General features: G+C 39.9%; 1 protein-coding gene across 4 annotated transcripts in view; it reads left to right on the top strand.

The window, feature by feature from the left end:
• FILIP1 (filamin A interacting protein 1) overlaps positions 1 to 24,671 on the top strand; it is a 108,936-nt gene extending 84,265 nt beyond the window's left edge. For 3 of the 4 annotated variants that reach the window (XM_031052668.2, XM_031052671.2, XM_031052670.2), the window contains 2 exons: positions 5,299 to 8,101; positions 14,478 to 14,684. In XM_031052668.2, coding sequence (XP_030908528.2) covers positions 5,299 to 8,101; positions 14,478 to 14,684 — 3,010 coding nt within the window. Of the gene's footprint in view, positions 1 to 5,298; positions 8,102 to 14,477; positions 14,685 to 22,527 lie in introns of those variants that run through there. The other variant, XM_031052669.2, reaches the window with a different exon arrangement.
• Positions 24,672 to 26,826: the final 2,155 nt, after the last annotated feature.

The following is a 26,826-nucleotide window of genomic DNA, read 5'->3' as shown; positions in this document are numbered from 1 at the left end:
CAGTGAAAAGGTCCTCCAGACCTTTCCTGCTTTCCTTTTTCCCATCCTCTTCGTTTTATCTACTGTTCCTACCGCTGCCCCTCTCCTGGTGGCAGAGGGAATAGCTTTCCACCTCCAGTCTGCCCTCCATATTAACTCCTCCTTTGAGTGCTGCTTTAATCACCGTGAGACACCTTGGGAAGTGTGGCTTAGGCTGTTCGCAAAGCAGGGAGCTAAACCAAGCCAATACAGCTGAACTGTTATGCCAAAATGTTCACACATATGCAAAACTGCATAGGCAGTTCATGTCTTTTCAGGCCATCCTCTGGCTTGCCTTACCAGGGTTTTCTCACACAGCTGAAAGCCCATTTCTACACTAGAGATGAGAAGCATCTTATTAGTATTTATGATGTCTCACCTTGATGGAAGTACAGATGGAAAGGACAATGCAAACACTATTATAATTTTTCAATAAATGTGTTGGGGGCTTTTCACTTTAACACTCGCTGCTTAAAACTTTCTGAAGTGAATGCTTTTTTGAGGGGAGAGGTGTGTTTTTGGAAATCACTAAGCATCTTTCCCCTGATAACTGAAACTCCTTCATATTTTCTTGAAATATTGTAAGCCCCTTTGGAGAATGGCTTCTCATATCAGCTATCAGTCTGACAGCTGTGGTTTTATAGTTCCAATTTGCTACATTTACTGTATTTCAAATGTAGTCATGAAGATTATGATCCTTTAGGAGGCAAGAAAATATCTACTTACCACTATTTGTAATTTCTTTTGTAAATGTAGACAAGAAGTAATACTTGATTTTAGCTGCTGCTACTGCTTTTACCATTTACAGATAAAATAAATCCCATCTAAAATCTGGTAATGTCCATTGGAGCTCTCCAGGTATGAAACTATTGCAACATCTTTCAAAGCACAAAAGCATTATTCTCCAGCTGTAAGTTATAAATTCATGTTGAAGTCTTGCTTTGGTCTGAGAAGAGACATCAGGAAAATAGTACTGTGCATCTCCATGGTTGAATTTGACATATGCAGAAATAGAATGGGAAGCACAGTGCATGTGGTTAGTGAAGGCTGCAGCTTTATTGATTCAATTAACTGATCAGCCTTATAGGGACTGTTAAACCACTCTGATGGCTAACCAGCAGACTCCAGCAAGAAGCCCTTCAAGCACTCTGCACTTTTCATTGGAAGGAGCAGGTACTGCCATCCGTGTTCTTTGTCACATGTCCTTCAGGGTGGACTCAGGGACTCACCACAGACCAAAGCCCTGCCTGTGTTGGATATGTGTTTCCAACATGTGCTGTTTTACAAACCATGTCTATGCTGTAACTCAGAAGTGTCTCTTATAAATACATTGGTGCAATAACTGGACTTCCTGGCAGCTGGAATGTGCCTGGGGGCAGGGGGGCACAGTATGGTATTGGTCAGGTTTGCCTTAAGTCAAAATTGCCATCCACACCTGAAGGAGTGAAGTCTTGAGCAAGGCAGTCAGCACAGGAACACAACCATAATAAAAGAAATAAAGCCATATTTCTGGAAGGATAGGGATCAGCAGCTGTCAGCATCCTGTCGTGCATCTGATGATCAGTCTGAAGCTCAGAAAAGGGAAGGGGAAGCAGAAAGATGTGCACTGAAATGGGTCAGCACCAAACCCAAAGGAAGGATGACAGGGAGGATCTGGCTGCTGCCGATTCATTCCCATCTTCCTCTTTGCTGGCGGCTTCCAGCACACCATTCATGAAGGATGTCTGGGGGTGTTTGTTTTTGGCTGAGGCAGTTAACAGTTTGCACATACCCACACCTAAGGGTTTGCTATTTTATTTATCCAGTATACTGCCATGGGGAGTGTGACTGTGTGATCGTATGAATGCTGGACAGTTGTAGGGCACCTGTTCTTCAAATCCTGTGGGGAGGACACATAGCAAGGAGAGGGAGAGACTGCACAGACTCTCATGGCAGCAGAAGACCATGTATTCAGGGAATGAATTGGGCTGCATGTTGTGACATGTTATGTGTAGTACACATGGGGAAAAGAGGTGCGCAAACCTCAGCAGAAGCTGGCGGTACAGCCCTCTCTCCACAAGGAACTGAAGCAGATATGCTTTCCTGCTGTGGAAAGCAGGAAATACACCAGGCCCTTGAGACTCTTCTTGAGGAACGCAGATTACCCTGTTGTGTCTGAATATTTCTTCCCATATCTAAAAAAAAAAAAAAACCCAAACAAGCCAAGGGTGCAGTTTCTCTGGATAACACATTGTCCTGTGAGTCTGAGGTGCTTTGTGTACTGCATTGGAGCCTGTGCAGGTCTGCGTGATTTACCAAACATTAGCAGCAGCTGCAGTCAGATGAGAAGCCTAACAATAAATCAGTTGTGAGCATCAAGACCACATCACCCTATAGTCCCTGAAATTCCAGTTTAGCCCCTGAGGTATGAGAGTTGTACAAAGATGGAAAAGCATGGGCAAGCTTAAACTCAGCTTTATTTTAGTGTTTAAAAGTAACACCAAAAAGGTGTACATTTTGTTTATTACTTTGACATCTGCACAGATTTGAATGCTGCTTTCCTATCTATCCCTCGCAGAACCGGATTTTAGCAGCAGTTTTCCTGGACATGGCAAACAGAAATATTGTCAAGTATCTCCTGCGAAAGTTCACTTGTCAAATCTAGGACAGTCTAGTTTCAACATGTGAAAGCTGAGGCAGGATAAAATGCTGCAAGGTGCTTCCTGCCTTGTTTGGCACGGACACATTAGCAAATTCACCTCCTTGTATAAGCACAGTTACAGTGTTTTATTTTTCACTTCTCCCAGAGAGGCCAGGCCAGTTATTCCCCACTACTAGCTCTCCTGCTAGGTAAGACAAGGCAACAAAAGTGCTAATATGCTCTCTACTCTTGCTCAGTCTCATCCCTGGCATTTCTTTGTCTTAGTTTAATGGATATTTGGGTGTTCTTTCAGTGTCTTTCTTGGCAGTATTCACCAGTAGACTCTTGGGTAATCATGGTGGAATGTGTGGCCAGTGAATTATTTCTAACTCTGTTTAGAAGCCTGGCTAGCATGTACCACCTGTAGCAGCCGCTGGGTGAAAATCACATATGTCCTTTATGAACAACCAAAGAATTCAAAATCATAGGCAGTTTTCAGAGCATCTATAGATAGGCTGTCAAGTGGCAGAAGTGGAAAAAACAAAATACTGTCTTTGGGTTTGATTGTTGGGTTGTTTGTTTGTTTGTTTTTTTTAATTTATAGGGGTCATCTTAAAGCTTCTTGTGGGACAAGGGAGGCTGGAAACATTCTCTGTTTTGAAGATCTCATTTTCTTGCATATATATATATGTGTATATGTTCATGACTTTGTGAGATGGGTCATTTAGAGCACCACCGTAGGGCACATTATTCTGTCATGGTAAATAATATTTTGTGGAAGGATGCATACTATTTCTTTTAAAATGTAGCCTGGGGGAAATAAGGGAGAGTTCTTGGCAGAAGCTCTTGTGTGAAGCAGTGTGATAGGGCAGCCAGGGAACATATTGCATGCTAATAAAGTTCCTTCATCAGTGTGAAAAGTGCATGCTCTGTGAGTGGCAGCGGGTCTTTTTTTGCCTTTTGACACTCTGGTTTGACCCATAATGAGACATCCACCAGCACGCCCTTTCAGCGCTTTCCAAAGAGCTGCCAAAGCTACAGAGGTTTTTTTGAGAATAATCTATGACCCAGCAAGGTTGGCTATAAGTTTTGTTTGTTTTTCTCTCTCCTGCTGGTTCCTACTATTCTCTTACTCCCACAGCCTATCTGACTCTTGTTTTCAAATGCATTCTTCAGCCTTCTCCTTCCCTACCTACTGCATCCTGTGTTCTGCTTTCTGACTTCCTTCTCTTTTCTTACAGCTTTTCTTTCCAGTTCCTGTTCATTCTGTTCCCCAGGAGCAAGGAGTAAAACATTAACAGTTGCATATTAACCAAGTTAATATGGCTGTTGTTACGAGTTTAGAGGTCAGGTGAGGGTTCTGGGAGACATCCTTTGTATACAGCTTTGTGCCTCAGAGCTCTTTGCACCACTTTGTTGCTGGGGCAGCAGAGAGGAATGTATATCTGTGCTTCACCCACCACCAGTTAGTCCAGCGTTTAAGATAAAAATACTTATAAAAGTGTTCAAAAGCTTCAGACATAGGGTTAGCAAAACAAGTGGATTTGAATCATCACACGTTGTGATAAGTGAAATGGGATTTGATACTTCATCAGTGGTTTGAAAAACATGTACATTCACAGTAAATTCAGCATGCATACCCATGTCTTTTCTAAGTTGTATTGCTACTTTTGCAATAAGGCTCTTACATTAGTAGCTATATCCCTGTGTTACCTGTATCTCCTGATCAATTGAGGATCACCATCCTTGTAAATCTGTGCTTACAACATGTGCAGGGACTTCCTGCAGTGATGTCAACATATCCTGAATATAAATCACAGATAAAAATTACTTACATTACTAATACTTTCTCCATTGAAATGTTGCATGAGTAAGGCTGGAAAATGTAGGTCTTCATTATCTTTATGAGGATACACTTAATTTGTGTATTGGGAGCTTTTATACTGTCTGAAATCAGCTCTACAGACCATATAGGTTAGTTATAGCCAAAGGTTTGATTAGTCTGATCCTTGCAGTCCATGAAATCTACTATTGTAAATGGAAATGTGCCTGGAAGAAGAAACCTTTTAATGTAACAGTCACTGTGCTGGCAAATTTGTCTTCCTGCTAATTTCTTATGTCTGTGATGCCCAGATGGTTATTAGTTGTGTGCTAATGTAATCTTCTGTCCTGCTGGTTTATTTATAACCAGGCTTGATTCATTTGTTTATGACTGCATATAGCAATTAGTTTTCATTTTCTGTCTTATTTTACACAATTTTTGCATATGCAAGACATAGAGAGGAATCCACCTTGTAAACCAAGTTTGGTATAAAATGGATTGGTAAGTAGATACACCTGTCCTGTTAGGATGTGATAAACCTTTACCAACATCATCCTAACAGAAATAAATGCAAAGAAATTGAAATCTGATGTGTTTTTTTCTAGCAATGTAAAAAATGTCACTGCTTTTCAGATTTCTAGATGATTTTATATAGTTTTCAGTTAACTTTTCTGATTTAAAGTACTTGGTTTGGGAAAGTAAGTGTAGCAGGTAGTTATTTCTTGAAAGACTACTAGCTTATTAATGCGGGGAAAAAGAAAATGAATGTGATTTTAAAAGTGGAGAAATGCACCTATATGTATCTCTAAGTATTTTTGTTTCTCTTCTTCTGTTTCAGGTTGAAGAAACTTCTTGAGCAAGAGAAGATCTATCAAGCCCGGAAGGAGAAGGAATATACAAAAAGACTCAATAAACTAAGGGAAGAACTAGTCAAGCTCAAATCATTTGCACTCATGCTGGTGGATGAAAGACAAATGCATATTGAACAACTTGGTCAACAAAGCCAGAAAATACAAGACTTAACCCAAAAACTAAAGGAAGAAGAAGAAAAGCTTAAAACCATTAGCGCAAAAACAAAAGAAGATGGACAAAAACTGATGAAGTTAGAGGCAGAACTTGAACACAAAACTTCATCATTTTCTCAAGAACATGAGGAGATGACTGCTAAACTGGCTTATCAAGAGTCACATAATAGACAGCTAAGGCTTAAGCTAGTAGGGTTGACTCGCAGAATAGAGGAGCTAGAAGAAGCTAACAAAAATCTTCAAAAAGCTGAGGAGGAACTTCAAGAACTAAGAAATAAAATAGCGAAAGGGGAATGTGGGAACTCTAGCTTAATGGCAGAAGTGGAAAACCTCCGCAAGCGTGTGCTTGAAATGGAGGGGAAAGATGAAGAGATCACAAAAACCGAATCCCAGTGTAAAGAGCTGAAAAACAAACTGCAAGAGGAAGAGCACCATAGCAAAGAACTGAAACTTGAAGTGGAAAAATTGCAGAAAAGAATGTCAGAACTAGAGAAGCTGGAAGAGGCTTTCAGTAAAAGCAAATTTGAATGCACCCAGCTGCACTTAAACTTGGAGAAAGAAAAGAATTTGACTAAGGATTTGATAAATGAATTGGAAGTGGTGAAGACTCGAGTGAAAGACCTTGAGGCATCAGAAAGCAAGTTGGAAAAGGCTGAAATAAGCTTAAAAGATGACCTCACGAAGCTGAAGTCATTTACTGTAATGTTGGTTGATGAACGAAAAAATATGATGGAAAAAATAAAACAGGAGGAAAAAAAGGTTGAGGTTCTAACCAAGAATTTTAAAGTTGAGCAAGGGAAAGTTATGGATGTAACAGAGAAACTGATAGAAGAAAGTAAGAAATTTTTGAAACTGAAATCTGAAATGGAGGAAAAAGTGTCTAGTTTGACAAAGGAAAGGGATGAGGTAATTAGCAGGCTGAGAGGAGAAGAAGAAAAATCCTCTGAACTAAGCTGTAGAGTTGACCTGTTAAAGAAAAGAGTTGATGGTATGGAGGAAGTAGAAAGAGAAATTACAAGAGGTCGAACCAGGAAAGGACCAGAGCATGGTTGTCATGAGGACAACAAGATTAAAGAACTTACCATTGAAATTGAAAGACTGAAAAACCGTCTCAAACAATTGGAAGTGGTTGAAGGAGATTTGATGAAGACAGAAGATGAGTATGATCAGCTAGAGCAGAAATTTAGGACTGAGCAGGATAAAGCTAACTTTCTTTCTCAACAGCTGGAAGAGATGAAACTTCAGATTGCTAAAACCAAAGCAATAGAAAAAGGTGAAGCAGTGAGCCAAGAGGCAGAGCTGAGGCACAGGTTTCGTCTGGAAGAGGCCAAAAGCAGAGATTTGAAAGCAGAAGTTCAAGCTCTTAAGGAAAAAATTCATGAGCTGATGAACAAAGAAGACCAGCTTTCTCAGCTCCAAGTTGATTATTCAGTTCTGCAGCAAAGGTTTATGGAAGAAGAAAATAAAAACAAGAGCATGGGTCAGGAAGTTCTGAACCTAACAAGAGAGCTGGAGCTTTCTAAGCGTTATAGCCGTGCTCTGAGGCCCAGCATAAATGGACGAAGAATGGTTGATGTCCCTGTGACATCCACTGGTGTGCAAACAGATGCTGTAAGCAGTGAAGCAGCAGAAGAAGAAACTCCGGCGGTGTTTATAAGGAAATCCTTCCAGGAGGAGAACCACATCATGAGCAACCTGCGGCAGGTAGGTCTGAAAAAACCCATGGAGCGTTCTTCAGTGCTCGAGAGATATCCTCCAGCAGCAAATGAACTTGCAATGAGGAAATCTTGGATACCATGGATGAGAAAGAGGGAAACTGGAGCTCAGACAACTCCTGATAAAGGGGCCCGAACTCATGGTCCGGCGCATCCTGGGGAGGTTGTCCTTTCACCAAAGCAGGGCCAACCTCTTCATATCCGGGTGACACCAGACCATGAGAACAGCACAGCTACTTTGGAGATAACCAGTCCAACCTCAGAGGAATTTTTTTCAAGTACCACTGTCATTCCTACTTTGGGAAATCAGAAGCCACGAATAACCATCATTCCCTCTCCAAGTGTTATGCCACAAAAAGGAAAAGGCAGTGAAAGTCCACTGGGCCGAGATCGTTCTATGTCTCCAGTCACTATAACAACATTCACCAGGGAAAAGTCCCCAGAGGGAGGGAGAGCACCATTTGCTGACAGACCCGCATCACCAATTCAGATTATGACAGTATCAACATCCGCAGCACCGGCAGAAATCTCTGTCTCTCCGCAGTCACAAGATATGACCATGGGGAGGGCTGTCTTCAAAGTCACACCAGAAAAACAAACCGTCCCAACTCCAATCCGCAAGTACAATGCCAACGCCAACATTATTACAACAGAAGACAATAAAATCCACATCCACTTAGGTTCCCAGTTTAAACGCTCTCCCACTGCTGCGCCTGATGGTGTGAGTCCTGTGATAACAGTCAGACCGGTGAACATAGCAGCAGAGAAAGAAGTTGTGACTGGCACTGTCCTTCGATCACCCCGGAACAATGTGTCCTTGCGACCTGCAGCAAGCAAGGTGACAAGTACTATCACTATAACGCCTATTACAACATCTTCAACCCGAGGAACACAATCAGTGGTAAGCAGCATAGTCTTGTGATACAGTCTTTATGGTAAGGAGAAGGGCAACCATAGGTTGGGTTTGAAACCCCAGTGGGAAAAAAGGGGGGGTGAGGAGAAACTCTTGACTTCCTTATATTTGTTTCAGGTACGAGCTCAACTATAAAATCAGAATTTGCCCAATTCATATATTTTTGTACCAGTGCTGGACAGTGCATTGTCACTGGCATTATACTCCTGGCATTATCTCCCAAAGGGGTAACTTTTAAAAGAAATCCCTTCAAAGTTCCCTTAAAGTTATTTTCATAATGGCAATCCTGTAAAATTGATCCTGTAAAATTGCAAGTGAGAGACAGAGAAGGACAAAGAATGCTGGAGATGACAGAGCAAGAAACTGTATTTTTATTTTTGGTGAGTGCAATTTCTGACTTCTGAAAATACTCACAATGATTTCTGGCCCAGCTGGCAAGCCTTTAGAGTCTGATCATGCAGACTGGTATTTCTTTGCTATAATCCCATTCTAGCTATAATTAAATTAGTAAGTGCTGTAATACTGAACTCCAAAGGAATAAATAGGCAGACATGGTATCATTGCTTACAGCTCCAAGCCTCTTTCCACCACTGAATAGTAGGGCTGTTTCTGTTCCTCTGAAATTCTCAACTTCTATTAAGTGCTGTATTACAATAGTGCTTCTTCTGAAGGAATATTTACTGCTATATTCTCTCTGTGCTTCTGTGGTGGTACCCTGGCTTCTTTTTCATACTAAAATAGGCCTCCCCCAGGTTTATTACAGGACATTGCTTTGTGTTGCTTTAGTTGAAAATACACTGAGAAAGAAGAATTAAACCAAAACAGAAAACCTGCAGTACTGTATTAGTCCAAAAGATTATTTAGCTAGACAGAGCCTGCAACATATGCTTAGAGGAAGGTTATTTTAAGTGGGTAAACACACAGTAATGTTTCCCTCAGTGTCTGTTCCCAGTTTTTGGCAATAGGTGGGTATTTCTTTCTGAACCAGGGCCTGTAGCCACATCTTTGTGTTTAATAGACTGTGGCAGCATTTTCTTCTGTTTATTCTTCTAATTGCTTTTTGAACTCATTTATACTGTTGTTTCCACAGCATCAGGGGGCAGTGAATTCAGCTGTGGGCTCTGGGAAAAATGCTCTTTTGTTTGATACCTTCTATGCAATACCTTCATTGGTTACAGCCTCTTTCTTGTATCTTGACGAACACTGAATAGTCATCCCCTGTTCATTTGGCCGTGCCACTCAGGAGTCTGCAGACCCTTACAACACTGCTCTTCAGCCACTTCTTTTGAAGCTGAAATGTCAAAGTGTATTTAAGATGTATTTCCACGCTTCTGGAGAGAGGCTGCCATTGCTGTTTAAGCCCTCTGATTTAAGAAAACTTGCATTCGTCATATGGATCTATCTGGGATTACACACGCACGCTCTCTCTCTCCCCACATATGTAATGTATTGTAGATACTTTACAGTGTTTTCTGATATATTAGAGGCAACTGTTCATGATTTTTAAGTCTTGAATTAGTTCATTGACAAGCTCCTTTGTCTCTCGGAAGCTTGGAAAACTTTTTTGAGTTCCTCATTCTTTTTTACTAGATATCTATCTCTACTGTGATGATGCACTGAACCGTGGCAGATAAAACTTTTCTGTTTTGTTTTCATCTGGCTAAAAAGTGGCTTCTTTCTTCACTTCATTCTCCCTGATTTGGAATGTAAGGAAATACTTCAACCATAGGATTTACTTTATCTTATGCTTCCCTTTGTTTTTCAAGATCCCTGGTTAGATGAGCAAGGAACTTTGAACAAGCCTTAATATGCCTTGTCCTCCCTAATCCCCTGAAAAAAAACCAGAAGTTGTATATTCACCATCTGTTTTGCAAATGGCTACTTTGCAAACACATTTTAGTATCCCTAGTCAGAAGAAACAAGCTGTGATCATTTACTCAGTAATCTTATGTTGTGGTTTAAGCCCAGGTGGTAACTCAGAGCCATGCAGCCGCTCACTCAGAACACTTTAGAACCCAGGACACCTTAGAATAAACCAGCATTGATATAATTTTGAGAGTTAAGTTCATAAGCTCAACAAAAGCAATCTGATCCACAGCTGGTTTGTTAGCTCACTGGTTTTGTTTTTTCCCTTAACTCTCCTCATCCGTGATGCTTTGTGCAATGTCCTAATGCAGTGCCAAGCTACGCAGGGGAGTATAATTCTGAAACTCCTTGCTCTTATCTGTTGCTATAACAGATTTGCAGTCACTTTCATATTTGAAAACATTTAACTTCTTCCAATCTGAGTTTATAAAGTCACTTTCAGTACTGCAAGTGAAATTAATTCTAAGGTGCCCACATGGTACTTCTAAAGGGTCAGACCGAACTGTGCTGTCTCCCTGCACAAAACCAGAGACTGTGGTTTCGTGATAGACCATCATGATTTTTGAATCCCATGAATCCAATGGATTAAAAGGTGTTAGAAAAAAACAAACACAACTCTTTGCTGGTAACATCCTTCTGTATGGTAGTCTATGGATTTGGGTAATTACCACAGAAGTGGAAAAAGTGTGGTTTGGTCCTCCTTAGCTCGATAGAGTCAAACCCACTCCCAGGAAGATACCTGGACTACCCTAGCAGACCAAGCAGATATTTTATTTTGTTTGTTACAGATGGACCACAGCATGACCAAAAATTAAAGGCTATGAGACCAGAGGATATGCAGATCAAAACAAGCCTGAAACTGTAGCCTGGTTGTTAGTCTTGCCTGAGCACATTAGCCCAAGTCCTTGTTCCCAGGACAGTTCATACAGTGACAGTAAACCTCTACAGAATAAAAAAATTATATTATGTGGGAAAAAACCCACAACCCTGTGGTGTCTGTATCCTGTTTTTTGATTTATACCTTATCTTTGGCTGTAGGATTTTGGATCTTGTTTGACTACCAGGATGGGTGTCAGTTCTGTAATCAATTCAGCTCTGTGCTCCCTGCTTCCTGCAAGCCTGACATCTAGCACCAGTTGCTTATCATGCCAGGGTACATAGTGAATCCCGTGACATGCAAATCTGGAGGGAACAGAGGAAAACCCAGCCGCAGCAGAGCCAGCGTAGTGGCACAACACCAATCATGCAGAGCGTCCTGTGATCAAGGCAGGAAGGCATGGCTGAAAGGCTGTTGGGTGCTAGAGCCAACTGGGCACAGGCTAACATAGCTATAAGACTACTTTCATTTCGGCAGCATTTAGCTTGAGAGCAGCATCTAAATTTAGTTTGTTGTAGGTGTCCCACACCTGCTCTAGGATTTTGTTGGAGTTACTAACAACCCAGGGCTCAGCTCACTTGCTGGTATAGAGATGCATGGTGCTATCTGCATGCCCTATGGCAGCTGAGACATGTGCATGAGGCTGGTAGATATTACATGGACCTGTACCTTTCTGTAGTGGATGCTGACATGATTCCTCAGATGGCACAAGATGCCTCAGTGCAGGAAACTCAGTCAGCCCCTAGTCAGTTCCTAGTCATCAGTCCCCTTGTCAGCACTGAGCCCTGTGTGCTGACCTGCTTGCTGAGACCTGCTTGCTTCAGTGTGAGCTGGATTGCCCCACTGGTCTCCACTGATGGTATTGACTGGATATCAAGTCCCACACTTTCAGGATTCAGTTGCCTAAACACACTTTTTTAGTGTCATTTTGAGTGCTGTCAAGTAGACTGCCTAACTTCCAGCTGCTTTATCAGAGGTTGCATGTCTCCTTGGATCCTGTCTGAACTACCAGACCCTGTAGCTTAAGTAGACCAGGGCATCTCAAATTGCACTAGTTATCTGTGTCAGACACTGAACCAAAACATTTCTATCTGGTGCAAGCTAGTCCCTAATCTGATGGGAACAAGTACTGAAACTTTGTTATTAGAATCTTCCAAAAGTGAATGTGTGCATGAAAGCACTTTTTTATTTTTGGGTAGCAATAAAATGCACTAAGCAGGTTCTGTTATAAACTACTAAAAAAACCCTGCTAAATGTGCTGTACACTCAGATTGCTTTTCTTCCTTCAATGGCATTGTCCAATTTTACTGCAATCTCTCAGCTTGATATACCTGCCAGTGTCTGCAGCGAGTGCTAATTATTGACATAACCAGCTTAGTGGCTGAATGTATTTATCTTGTGCCCAGTAATGTATTTGCTAACCTTGCTTTGACCCCCTGTGCTGTTCAAGCACCATGTACTGCCAGCTCAGAGCCAGCCAGCATCATTCTGCATCCCGCCGGGCTGTGTCTCTGCTGGCTGCATACGACTTGGTTTCTGGTTGGAGCCACATTCCTGTATCAGCCAGAAGACAGCAGCCTACACACAAACAGGGCTGGAGGGAATTGCTTAGAGCTTGGTTCTTGGAAGAAATGACCAAGAGGCAGGCGGTCATGTAGGTTCTCTGCCACAGACACTACAGACACGTACCAGAGTGTCCTCTGCTTGCTTACCCCGTCACTCTTGCCAAAGGCTTGCTGAAGAGCCACTTTTGTGCCATTTCACTTAGCAAACACAAAATGCTTTTGCAGCTGCAGCTGCGTGTGAAGCAGGCATTAGCTTCCATATGCTCAGCAAGTTAGTATGCTGTAAGGAAGGCTAAGAAATTTAAAGCAAGATAGAGCTCTTTTCAAAGTGTGCTTGAGTGATTTAGGCTTGAAATTAGCAACATGAAAGCACCCAAATCCTTAGTTAATAATTTACATGTGAATAAAGCTGAAGAAATGCTTGAGATTCCAGCTACTTCATTTGATTGCCTCATGTTTACACACTGTGGAACTCTTTCAGGGAGTACAAGATGTTTGTCATTTGGGTTCCCTGGGATGTTGACATATTTTCCAAGGCTGATGGAATGCATTTGCATGTTTTGCCCTACAGAATTGTATGGGCCTAACTTGTTTTGACATCTACATGTGAGTTCCATATTAGCCTTCAGACTGCTATTGTAAATGTTGCTTTTAGTTATTGAAAATGGCTTCCTTCCTGCCAGGCAGACAGCATTCAAGTTTTCCAATTGTGATTTTTTTTGTGTGTGTACACATGGGGTTTTGAAACTGTTCTTAGAAGATTCAGGAATGGTTTTCCTTTGAATACTCAGGATGCAGACAGAATGCTCTGATGCTACTGGCTGGAAATCCTTCAAGAGAAAAAAATGCTGCTTCGTGGAGCATTTTTAAAGAGCATTTTTAAGTAAATGTGCAAATACATGTTGCATTCGACACAATCCCTAATCCAATCTATTTCAGCAGTTTAGCAGTTTTATTTTGCTTACATGTCATAAGTTGCAGAATTCAGTCATTTAGCAGACGGGTCTAGCTAGGATGTCAGGATCTTATGAGAAGTGTTTTCTTTTGTGAGATCAAGTTTTTGTCCATTATCAGCACAGAAAAAAGCCACATAAGAAATGCAGCTGAAGACACTGAAGTTGTCTTCATTAATATTTGTGTCTGTATTGCACACTGCAAAAGATAAAACACAGTCTCCTTTCAGAATTGTCATGGTTATAAGTATTTTCTTTAGGTCATGGTCCATAAGGGGTAGCTTCCATTTTTGGCCTTGCAAGAGTATGTACAAGATTATCTGACCAATGGAGAGAAAATAGCAGTTGGCCCTTTGGAATCTTTTCTGTCTTATCCAGGTGCTCCTTGTGCATTTACACAGTGGGATTCAGTTGCCTAAATGTGTGCACTGATTGCATTTTCAATCTATAGGATAGCCAGCCTGGTCTGCAACTGGTGCTCCGGAAGAGCACATATTGCTAATAGGAGCTGTGTTGGGTCTGCCAGCCCCATGCTTGGCTCCTCAAACACTTGGGCCATTTTTAGTTTTTTTTTTTAAATGTATTCTGAATTCCACAGTTCAAAGCAAAGTTTAATTTTGTTTGTAATGCTGAGAAATCTTCCCCAGCTCTGGAAACACAGCTGTTACTCTGAGTTCAGTATTAGCCTCATGTGGCTGTACTGTTTTAAGGCCCCATGCTAATTGCTGTGCAAGATGCTTATATAGTACCTGTGTGACAGCTAAGGCAGTGTAGCCTCTTCAGTAGCCTCTAAGGCTCTCTTGTTCTGCATCATGATGTGAAATCAGTGTTGCAGGGATTTCCATCCCTGTGACATCTTGATAAAAAATACCCAACCTCAGCTCTGGGAAACTCATTTGATCCTGCCTGTACCTTTGCCCCTATTCTACCAGTATGTGCTCCACCCAGGTTCCAAATGTGAACATTAATTTGCTAATAGGTGTGATCTGGGACATCATTGTTGCTGAAGAGGTAACTGAAGAACCAGTGAGAAGCATAAGATAAGCATATATGAGAAGAAGTAGTGCTCTATTCATGTCATTTCTGTCTGTTTCTCTCTGCAGACTGGACAGGATGGGTCATCCCCGAGACCTACACCGACCCGCATTCCTGTGTCAAAAGGTATGAAAGCAGGAAAGCCAATAGTGGCAGCCCCAGGAGCAGGAAATGTGACAAAATTCGAGCCTCGTGCCGAGACTCAGTCTATGAAAATAGAACTGAAGAAATCTTCAGCCAGCAGCTCTGCCTCCCTGGGCGGGGGTCAGGGCTGATGGTGGTGGCTCAGGGGGTATGTTCTGCAGGTTTTACTGCTACCATGGAAGTCAGCCCCCTGTCTGTGTAGTTGCTCACGTTTGCCTGTACTAATGAAGTTGTCACTTCCAACAAACTAATAAGTGTGTGCAGTGACTACTTAAGTAACAACATCCTTCTGTTTTCTTAATTAAGTTTAAAAAAGAAAATTTACAAGTAATCATAAGGCAGTTGGACACCAGGAAGATTTTCAACCTTAGAAGTGAGAATGAGGCAACTGCACTAGATCAGTAACCTTGCTCAGGAATTGTTATTGGTAACCTTAGCCACTTTTTAATAGATCAAAGGAAGTTTGGTCACTTTTACTAAATTATCTTCCATCTTAACAAGTCACTTCCCTCTTTTGCTACCACATGGGGCACTTACCTTCCTGCCTGTGATCACATTGCTGAGATGCCACATTGCCTGGGGAAGCAATGCCAGGAGACAGTGCACTTGAGGTCCTGTTTTAATGAAAGCTAGTACCTCAGGGGTGGGAGGGAGGGGAAGAGTGAAAGGATAGGCACTGTGTGACCAGCCTTCTCTGTAGGAGTCTCCATCCAAATCAGCGTTTCTCAGTGGTGAGCTGCTTTCTGAAGGCAGTTACAAAATTCAAGGGGTTAGGGAGCTTGCACAATATTCAGCAGCAGCCAATGCTAAACAGCAGCTGTTTCTTCCAGAGGGGGTTAATGCTTGTCAACAGTACTTACAATCAGGTCCCTGACTTACACACACTGGGATATTGCCAGCTCAGGGGTCTGATGAAGGCAACTGAGCCAAAGGTGTTTGGTCTCTAGAAAAAGCTTGAGAAAACACTCGTCTGACTAAAATCAATACAGTCCATTTGAGCCTGCTCCAAAGACCACTAAAGGCTATGAAGCAAGTCACTCCGTTGACTTCACTGGGTGTTCAGTTTTCCTGGCTGGGTGAACTTGCGCTATTTTTAAACCTTAGTTGCCAAGCATCCTTAAGTCTTAGAGGGCAAGTCAGCACAGACTGCTATTGGCAGAAGTTGCTATCTAAAGGCACAGCTCAGGTACAGACAGTGAAAGAGAGGTTTGGTATGGAAGTTGCTCTCAATTCTCAGTTTGAAATATTTTGTCTTAGACACAGACTGCCTCACAATGTCATGGTGATTCATTGTTTTTCCTTCCCTCTTTATGATTTCCTCATTTATATGTTTGCATTTTTAAGCATGTATTAAGGAATTGTTCCAGCATGGAAATGGTGTGGATGCAGATGATTGTTATGATTATTTAATAACAGTAAAGTTATGAAAAGGCATTTCCAGTAAGTGATCTATTTCCACAGAACAAAGTCACAACCAAAAGAAATTGAGTCAAGCAGATTGATAAAGGAGAGTTTAAAATGTTCATAATACCTCAGCCACCACAGCAAGCTGTAAAGGACCCAGTGGCTAGGAACAGCTTTCAGAAGGCGAGGCAAGAAGACCACCAATAAGTAATAAATACAATTCACAGAAAAGAAAATGCACCAGTGGGTGAAATATTAAATGGATTTCTGTCAGGGAGAAGAGATTTGATGGAAGAATCTGCTATGGAAGATCAACAAAATCATAGTCAATCCAAGTGTTGTTTAGTCTTCAGTCTGCACTTTGCGTTCCTTTCCAATTTAAGATCCAGATATGGCCATTATCCCAGCATAAATGTGGCATTTCATTATTCACATGAATTCATCTGTGTTGTAAAAGCTGTTGCTGCATCAGAAAAGAAGTCGTTTTCAATTTTTACATGTGCAGCACAAGCAATACCTGTTAATGTTTTGGTTCCTGTGACATCTGAATATCAGATTCGTATTAGTAGCATTGTTCATAACATTCAATTCCCATTATATCAGGTAAAAATTGGAAACTGGAACTAGCAACCAATGGCACTTACTATGCTAGAAATACATCAGATCCTCTCAACTAATCCTTTTATGTGTTATCACTTAAAAGCTTCAATTTGTCAATAAATTGTTGCCAAGATCTTACTGTTCTTATTGTAATGTAGACTTTTAAGCAGATGTTTGAAGGAAACACATTAAGAGCTTTTTCTTTCCGATATTTACTCTAAATACTGGCACTGAAGCAAGTCTTCAGGTCAAAACAGACATTTAAATAATATTGTGAACATGAGCCCCAAGCTAATGTGGCTTGATACAGTGATGAACTACAGCTGCCTTACGCCTTCCTTTTCAGATCCTTGCTTCAAAGAAATGCAGTTCCTTAGTTAACTGTTGTTATATCCAAGGCAACATCCTACATGTGCCTGTGGCTGAAAATTTGTTTGTGTTGCTTGAGATCTAAGAAACAAATTCACCTGAAGAAACAAGTCAGCCTTAGTGGTACCTGAAATCCAGGACACACAGATCAGCACAACTGAACCCAAATTGCAGGCACAAGCTGGGGATTGCTCTTGTAGAGGCAGCAGAATTTTGTGAGATGGACATGATAAATTCCAGACAGGTCAGACCAAGGATCCTATTATTTTTCCTGGGGCAGCACAATTAAAAGGAGCTTTTGCTCCATAGCAGGAGCCTAAAGAGCTGGAAATCAGGCAACTGGTTTAAACATTAGCTAAAAATAGGTATTTAGTTATACTCATCATTTTTAACACCTGTTTCAATTGACCTGAGATTCTTGTTTCTTAAAGATAAAAGAAAGGTAAGGTGAAGCAAAAAGAATGCCTATAGTTCAGATGTCTTAAATGTTGAAGCATAACTGCCTTTATTATACAGGAATTTCCTCTGAACTGAAGACAGTTATGTTTAGTGTCTATAGCAAGATTCTCCATTCAGTAGGTCAGCTCCAGAAGGCAATTACGTCTAAACACAGTACCTAAGCCCCAGATGCATCCTGAAGATCTTCCTGAAGTTCTTCCACTGCCCTTGTCTAGTCAGTGTTTCAGTTGTGACAGAACTAGCACTGCAGCCTCTGAACCTGACTAAGATCCATAATCTAGGTATTTCCTCTTAAGGGCTTTAAGTCAAGCCCCAGTTTCATGGTCACTAAAAGTCAGGATGTAACCCCACACTGGAGTCAAAAGCTGTAGTCCTTTCTTTGACACCTCCAGCCAAGAAAGTACTTACTTCCATGTAGCTGTCCTTTGAGCTGTCACAAGTGTTTGAGCTTAACTGAGGAACTGATCTGAACTAAAAGGAATCTGGCAAAAAAGGCATAAAGGCTTTAACATAGCTTAGTTCCAAGTTCTTGGGCCAGAAAAAGAAAGAAGGAAGGTGTAGGAAACAAGTGACTGTTTTAAAGTGCCTGTGGTATCATGAATGCCTCCTAGTAGATCAAATATTACACAAATGTAGGGGTAGTGCTGCTTATTTTAAGAAGCTTTTGACTGAAGCCTTTTTTCAAAGGCAGGAGACTGTCCCCCTTCTCACCATTATCTGAGGAGAGTCAAACCCACATCAGCTCCAGCCAGGTTCACCAATGGCACTGACAGTTGAGAGGGAAGAAGGCAACATTCTCATTCCCTCCTATAAAGGCTGTGCTGTGCTGTATGGAGGGCTTCTGTGTTCACAGAGCAGGAACAAGAGAGGGGTTGAGCAGTCAAGATATTGAACTAGAAGGAAGGAGCCCCCTGGATTCTGGTCCCTGTTCCAAAGGCTGCCTTTGAGCCTGGCCTTTTGAGAAAAGAAGGCTTATAAGATGAAATGTCTGGGTTCATCTATCCCTCCATCTGTCCTTCGCTGATGAATAAGATTGAACACATCAACCAATTTCAACAAAACCTGACAAAGTAATAGAGGTCTCCAGAATATGAAGTTCTTCCAGTTTAGTGAAAAGGGTGACAGAGAAGAGGAACAAGACCTTAGCAGTACCCTACTGCATGGAAGAATGTAGCATGAGCTCACCTTCATTCTTCAAATGAACAACATGAAAGCATGAGCACAAGAGAGTGATATCAGATATAGCACAAGGAAAGCTTTGTTCAGACCTCAGATTTTACTAGGCACCAAAAACCTGAACCCTGATACACCAATCCATAAGAAAATATTAAGACTTTTATTTACAGGGCTTCTTGTGTATTCTACATTACAGGAGTACAATGCAGAAACCATGCCTTCCTCTGATGAGGTGATCATCTGAATGACTCATCTTCATGCTTTTTGTTTTCTACCTTTTTCTCTGTATTTTAATGAAATGGAACAGTAGCAAATTTCAGTAGCAAAACTTCAGGAGCAACTTAAGGGTAATGCTGATAGTTAGAGTGATTAATCAGAAACTGAACTGGCTGAGAACAAATCTTTGTATTTTTGGTAGGGTTTGCTGCTAGTTGACTGTGTGGCCATATAGGAAGTCACGATAACTCAAGCCCAACAGTGGGAACATATGGCTTGGAACAGCAGTAAGGTGGAGAAGGGGAAGAGCAGGGAGAATGCCAACCCATTCATGAGCAGCACATGTGGACTGAGAAGGTGCATCCTCAGTTCTCAAGATGATCTCTGTGATTTTGAGTGACATGGTCTAGTATGTTGTCCCTGCCCATGGCAAGGGGGTTGGAACCAGATGATCTTAAGGTCCTTTCCAACCTTATTCTATGATTCTATGATTTTAAATCCAGTTCCTAATAAGAAACTTACCAGTTTTCTGCTGCATTACCTAGATTAGATCCTGTCACCTGAATCACTATTACATACAAGTGTTGCTAATGCAGTCATTAGCAGAGCAATACATTTGAGTAAGTGTGACTGAAAATGAGGGAGCACAAAACTTCAACAGGACTGCGTGCGGCATTCCTCTCAGATCATTACATGTGCTAAGTAAATAACAGCAGTTACACTGCGATTTTGATTTATTTTGCCCATCTTTTTTCCTTTCATGACATCCATTAATGTGATTTTTTCACAAAACAGATTAACACTTTGTGGCTCATCAGAAGGTGCCCATACAGTTTGCATGTCACCATAGTTAAACCTCAAACCACTTACAGGTCGTAGCAATTAGCATCATGTGAATCGTCTCTGGAGTCACATTAGTATGTTGATTCATGCCACCTGGACACCAAGTCATATGTTACTGCCTGAAATGTGTGACACATGCTAAAATGTGCTCAATATTTACATGAATATTCAGTAATTCAGATCTGGAAAAGCAGGTCTTTAAAGAGAGTAAGCTACTGTTCTGCTGGGTGTCAGGTGCTTGGCACAGTCAGGACAATTTTCAGACCAATTATATATTCCCATCACACATCAGTGGCCAATTTCATTGAGTTACCTTGAAACCTGTGTTTTGCTGGCAAGGCTTTCTGTGAGCTCATCTTTCACACTAGTTTTCATTTAGGAAAATGTTTTGATTCTCTGTGTCACTGGGAGTTACCTTTTTCCCCTTAATTTTTCTCTCTCTGGCAAAACTATTTGCAACATTTTTAATTGTAGATGTTAACTTCACTTTGAATCTTACTCCCTACACACTGCTCTTGGATTTTTGGAAGATGCAGTCAGGGTCAACAGCTCTCAGATGCAGAGCTATCGGCTCTGAGAGTCAGGTATGAATGGTTCTTCACTTCAGAAACTCTCTTCAGGATTTAAAAAATAGAAATACTGATGTAAAATTCTCTTTGTTGCTTGGACGTGCCTTGTCTGTGGTACATACGTTTTTGTATTATCTGGTATTATTTGTTTGTATATATTGTAAGAAGAAATTAAACTTCGTATGTTAAAATGTCAATTGATGTGCTTCATTATATGAACTGGTATTTTTCATAGGCCAGCTGTTAGTGATGTGTTTCCTGGAGAAGTTCTGATTTACATCAGCAGGACTGAAAGCAGAATTAGCAGTTTTACATTAACTTTGTATTCTTTTCCTGTCATTAAAATAAATTGTTCTGTTTAAGTAAATTCATAGCTCCTTGAAATATTGATAACTATAACTCTAGGGAAAAATACGTAATTGTATCCTAGAGATCTACTAATATTCCTATAGAGGTTGGTCAAACAGAACTCTGACAAAATCTGTCCTGCTGTAATTTTAGCTTAAGAACTGCTCAGACACCTTTTAGTAACCGGAGTGTGTGTGTGTGTGCGTGTGTGTGCATGTGTGTGCATAAATACATATATTTTTACGTATATAAGCATTTCAAATATAAACAGCCAATAGACAAAGTAAGAGCATACATACATGTGTGAGAAATGAATGAACAAATGAATATGAGAGGTGGAAATTACTTGATTTTTCTATTATTTCTCCTACTGTTTTCTGCATCATTGCTGTTCTTGGTCTGTAGGAAGACGACTGATTCAGGAGCCTGCTGCAGTTTTGCTGTTCATTCAGTGACTGAACCTTTACAAGGAGCATGATATTTTCTGTTACCCATTTAGTTTTTAGAATTTTGTATCTAAACTATTAATATGTAACATATATAGTGAATATTAAGGAAAAAATTGTTTCATATAGAGTTTGCATGACTCCCACTAAAGTTAATGGGAGAGTTCACCTGAGGTTGCAATCTATATTATAGAAATGCAGCTTTTTACATCATATTCTGCAAGTGCTTGCAGTTAGAGAACAGCACTGGTTCAAAGGTAAAATCCTACTGTAGATCCTTCACATTCATTGCTCAGATTTGGTAGAACTAGTATACATATCTGGTTGAAAATAATTTGTTATTGATAAATTATAGGTAAAATAAATACTTTCTATTTAGAAAATTCTATTATTTCATTTGCCTTAACATACTGTCTTCAACGTTGCCTTAATCCTGCTTTTCTGAGTCACCGTGTAAGAAAAGCACTACTGGAATCTGCCATCTAGTGGCAAAATTCTGGCATTAAGAGTACAAGGAAAATTATTTTTTGTGGTTTTTTTTTTTTAGATTTTTTTTCAGATTTTTTTTTTCCCCTTCTTATAATGTAACTTAATCAAACATCTTGCAAATATTAGTTAGGAAACAGACAAAGGCAGAAATCAAATGTGAAAGGGAATAATTATACAATTAGTGTAATTTCTTGGGTCGTGTAAATCATGACAAATCTTCAGATTATTAAGAGAGGAAAGAATCTTAAAACTATTTTCAATTAAGAAAATAAGTATGTCTAAAAATGTATAATTGCATGTTTCTAGTTAACACTGGTACCGTTCTATTATTTGAAATGCACAAATTACACCTTTGCAAAGAAAAATGTCATTGATAGCTATATTCTTATATTAAAAAGTTGACTGTAAGAACAGTGTATATAGATAGATGAAGAGGAGAAAGGTCATTAGTATTTTGGCAGAGCTCAGAGATTAATCAGGATGAGGGATCTCTTATGTTACACACAAGGCAAAGTTAAACCAGGACTTTCAAATACAATGCCAACACTTAGTTTTGCATACTGTTGCTGAAATTTATCCCCACTAAAGTCAGTAGCAAAATTCAAGCAGACTTGCTGAATAAAGCCAGCACAGGTTTCTAACACAAATTTAGGTAAGAAATAACCCCATACCTCTTCCTCACCCCCATTTCAAAATTGCCAGCAGGTTTATGATGGGTTTGATTAGAGAGGACAGAAGAGATCCATATCCAGGTCTTCTTCGGGTGTGGGACTGGAACCTGTGTGTCCTTGTGGTTTAATCCATTCAAATGTATTATTATTTTTCCCTATGGACAACCAAATGATGGTCTTGACATAGAAGTGGAAGCCAAGGCCCTCTAAGCCATAGCCTGGTACTAATTTAATTTCTCTTTGTAGCATTAGCCAGGAGAGTTTTATCAATCAGTGAGGAGCAAATCTGTGAGAAAATGCTTTGCAATGCCATTGTGTTCTTTAAAGTAACTTGTAAAGTATTTGCAGTTTCATAAAATCAAGTGTTGCTCTCTTTTCTTCTAGAGAGCGTCATCATTCACCAGTTGCGCATGAACTCTAGATGAGTTACTGCCCCTGCTCTATGCTCTCTGTGTGCACTACCCTCTTTGCCAGATGGAACACTGTAGAAGCCTTCTGCCATCAACACCAGGGTCACTTGTGCTACTGATTATTTGTGGAAGTATTTATTGCTTCCATCAGATTTTATATATTGTTTCTTGGTAGAGCTTTAAGAATGAAGGGCCTTGCTGGTATTTTGAAAGTACATACAAAGAGAAAGAAGCAGTCTTTCTGCCAGCTGAATTTCACTTTTATTTGCAAACCCTAAGACACATGCTTGATTTTGTTTGATGTTTGCCATATAATTTATTTTTGTAATACACTTTGTAAAGTAACTGTCCCAAAGTTGCAATTCCTGTTGTTCATGGCACATTTATTTGTAGAATACACTGTCAAATTCACAATTTGATATTTTTGTAATAAAGACTATGTAAAGAAAGAAAAATTTAACTTCAGCAATGTTTTGTGTATTCAGCACATTTGTTTTTGCCACCATGAGATTCTGTGAGACTAAATACTCTGAAGCCTGCTGTATGGAATTTGTACTATTGCAGAATATTTCTTGCACTGTGTGATGGTTTGGCATAAAATTAAGTATTAAAGTCCAATGCCTTGAAATGCAACCAGATTTACTCATTTTAAACAATGTAAGCCAGTTTTTAAAGCTGTGATTTTTTTTCTATATAATGTATGTTTTTATTTCTGCCTGTACCAAAAAAGTTAATTTTCACTACACTGTAACTAATAAATTTTCACAACTATGCAAATGTAACCAAGTGTTTGTATTTTAACTCTGATTTCTTAAGTTTGACAGTACTCATGTATATTTTTTATAGGGACAAAATGTATGGCTTTGGAAGTTTCTTTTTCTGACTCATATCTCACTGTGGTATCAGTGATGTACATAGTTAAATTGATTCAGATGTTAAGATATGGAGGGGAATCTATCACCAAGCACTTAAATGACTTCATGGTCTCTAACCTTGTCCTTTCACTGCACTGGCAGAGATAAACATCTCTGGTTTGACTGTATGTTCAGAATATTTAGTCCTGAACTAGTATGACTGTAGAAATGAGGTGCTGTGCACTCTGGCTTACACGGAAGGGCGTATTTTACACAGGTGGCTGCAGCTTTTCAAATAGCATCCAGAGAGTTCTGTGGCAGCTATACTTAAAATGATTTTTGAATGAATTATATATAAAGCTGGATACAACCTAGAGATGGTAATTTTTCCTTATACATTTCATAATTGATGATTTTTAATCTAAGTCATTGGCACATACTTAAAATACTAAAGATTTTTGAATTGCAGAAGTTACTGGGAGAAACAACTTTTTGGAAGGAAAATGGTATTGTTTGCAGGAGATACACTTTGAGATGCCAGCTTAACATGGCATCCCACTGAGATTACTAGGTCAGTTCATCTTTGAAGCTGTAGTATCACACTGCTGTGTAGTCAATTTGATCTTTATGGGAGCCATGGGACCTGCTTTTCCTTCTAGACATAAGTTCTGAAGCAAATTCGGACACTGTAGAGAAGCAGGATATTCTGGGACCTGTATAAACTTTCTTGGAGTTCATCTGCATTGCAAAGAGTTTGCTAATTGAGCTATACTGAGTAATGGAAACAAATGCTGCTTATCCATGCCAAACAGTCATTTTGTTGGTATAACTTATACTTTACCTGGTACACTGAGTTTTTTAAGAAGTGGTCTTTTTCCTTACAGCACATAATGTATGCCAATAACATAACTATGTCTGTAGATCATATTTTAGAGCAAGCCAAGAAGAATTACAGCTCTCAGAGAGTAATACAGCTGAGGTGAATAAAGTTTAGTATGTGACACATTTCAATTTACTGCGCAGTAGAACGAACATTGTAATGACCCAGATCTCCTATTTTCAAAGCACTACTTGGATATCAAAACCTGTCCACCTGAGAACTACATTAAGTTCACCTGGAATGAAAATGATGACTATTTGAAAGTGACAGTGACATGCCTGCAATAAACTTCAGCCTTTAAATATCAGTAAGATATAAGTAAAATGTTACTCTGAAATTGAGTCTAGATTTAAAAGGTCCCAATGAATGTAGAAAATATTTTTTGTTGCCTAGATTTTAATATAAAGCTAACTTCCATATGTAAGTTTTTTTCCTTTTGTTTTATTTATGGTTTTGCAAAATACATTAAGTTTTTAAGCTTTACTAAATAAAGGTTTGTTTAAAGCATAAATACAGTCATGGTGCATTTGAAATAATAATCCTGATCTGACCCCTGGCAATTAGCTAAAGTATTTCATAGAAATGCCTGGAGGGTAAAACTCAGGTGTGTAAAGGGTGCTTGGATAGGTGTATTTAATCTTCAATGTAGTTATGTTCCTGGTCAATTTTTTACATTTGGATATGAATCTGAAGCAAGTAAGTAAAGGAAGTGCATTAGCCACATAATTAGTCTATATTTTGGGCACACTTGGAAAGAAGTCTGTTAATATAGACTAAAGATGTGATTAATTTCTACAGGTATTGTCATTTGAAAGGAATTAATCAGGAAGTGCTTTCAGATGAAGATAATGTACAGGCTATCTTGGGCTACAGATATCAATAGCTTTTAAGCAGTTGAAAACAAGTACAAGATCAACTTTTCTCTTAAAGATCTCTTACAGTCTAAAGAGGATTGAAAGACCTCTGGGTATAGTATATGGTATTATTATTAGAATACTACATATTGTATACTATATATTATACAGTATGCACCCTAGTATAAGTATAGGTGATAAAATATGATGTTTCAATCTATTAAAAAAATCTCAAATACTTTGATTTCCAAAGAAAAACTCTACAGCCAGTGAGTTTCCCTTTTGCCTCATTGTGAAACATAATTGGACCAGAGGAGACAGAAGTGTTCTGTAGAACCATCTCTAGTGTAGAAAAACAGATGAAAAATGGAGGTTACAGCCCTGACTGTTCCACCTCCTACTGTGAATTGTTAGGTTTTACCTCTTCTTCTGAACAGTAACATTCAAGTTGAAAACTTTGTATTTAATGCTTTAAGTTTCGTAGATTTGCTCCCTGAAATAATCTATTTGGCCATTAATGAATTTTATTTGCCTTCCCTGTTCTAAATATTAGCGGGTTTAACTGCATCAGTTCCTATAACTAAAGGTGGCAACTGAAAACCAAAGATGATAAAGGGTGAAAACAGTAACAAGAGGCTTAGCTAGTAGGAGACAGGTAAAGGTAGGGCTCACAAGATAATGGAAAAGATTAATTAGGAATGAGATACAGCTTTAGCACAGATTCCACAAGGAATATGATTTTTTTAACCCTATACAATTATTTAGGCACCAAACCAGTCCTTAAATTTTAATGCCCAGATTTCCTACGCTAATGAGGAGACTCTTTCGAGTCTGCACAAAAAGTCGGCACAGCCACAAGTCACTGCTCCCCCCAGTGGTCTTTGGTGAAACTTGGTTCCACAGACAACTGAAGGGCATCTATTTTAGGGATTGTTCCACAGGCAGCTAGAAAGTCTTAGACTGGATTACACGCTTACAAAGTTGGTTAATTATATAGCTTGGGTTCGGCTGTTTGTTGTTTTTTTCCATAAAATTAAGAAAATACATAAATACTGGCTAAAAGTGCATTTTGGCTACAATCTGTAAAATAAAAGGGCTAGAGAGTCTTCACAAAATAAACTTTAATGTAAAGGAGCCAATAAATTGAGAAACATGGACTTTGAATGTTGCATTGGCTTGAGCAGTAAATAAATGTCTTGAGCCTGACAAAGCAGGTAGTCTGGGATACAAATGCACACTGCTTTCCACAGGGTGACTATTTAAAGAACTGAAGCAGGATTAGCTCCCAAGGGAAATAAAAAACAACTCTGACAGCAACATCTGTATGTGCACTCACGGCACTCCTCTTCACTCACATACCTCCTGACAACAGAGACGGAAGACAGTGTAAAAATCTCTCTATAATGACGGCTACTATGAGCAACTTCATTAAGATAAGCTCTCACAACCTTGCTGTGTTACTACACCGCTACGCTGCCGCTGGCGCTGTTCCTATTTATGAGAGCAGGAAGCTGAAGTTAACGTCTCCATTTTCCACCCCATGGGTGCTGCCTTTTCTCAGCAGCCCTCTTCAGACGCTGTGGGAAGGCAAGAGATGAGAGGGCTGCCCTTGACCCACACAGTGGGGGTCACAAAGCTGCAGGCTTCCCGGCTAGGAGGTGGTTGCCGCTGCCGGCCGGGCACAA

Source organism: Melopsittacus undulatus, chromosome 3 (assembly GCF_012275295.1).
Source record: "Melopsittacus undulatus isolate bMelUnd1 chromosome 3, bMelUnd1.mat.Z, whole genome shotgun sequence".
Lineage (NCBI taxonomy): Eukaryota > Metazoa > Chordata > Aves > Psittaciformes > Psittaculidae > Melopsittacus > Melopsittacus undulatus.
This window is presented reverse-complemented; position numbering and strand designations above follow the sequence as displayed.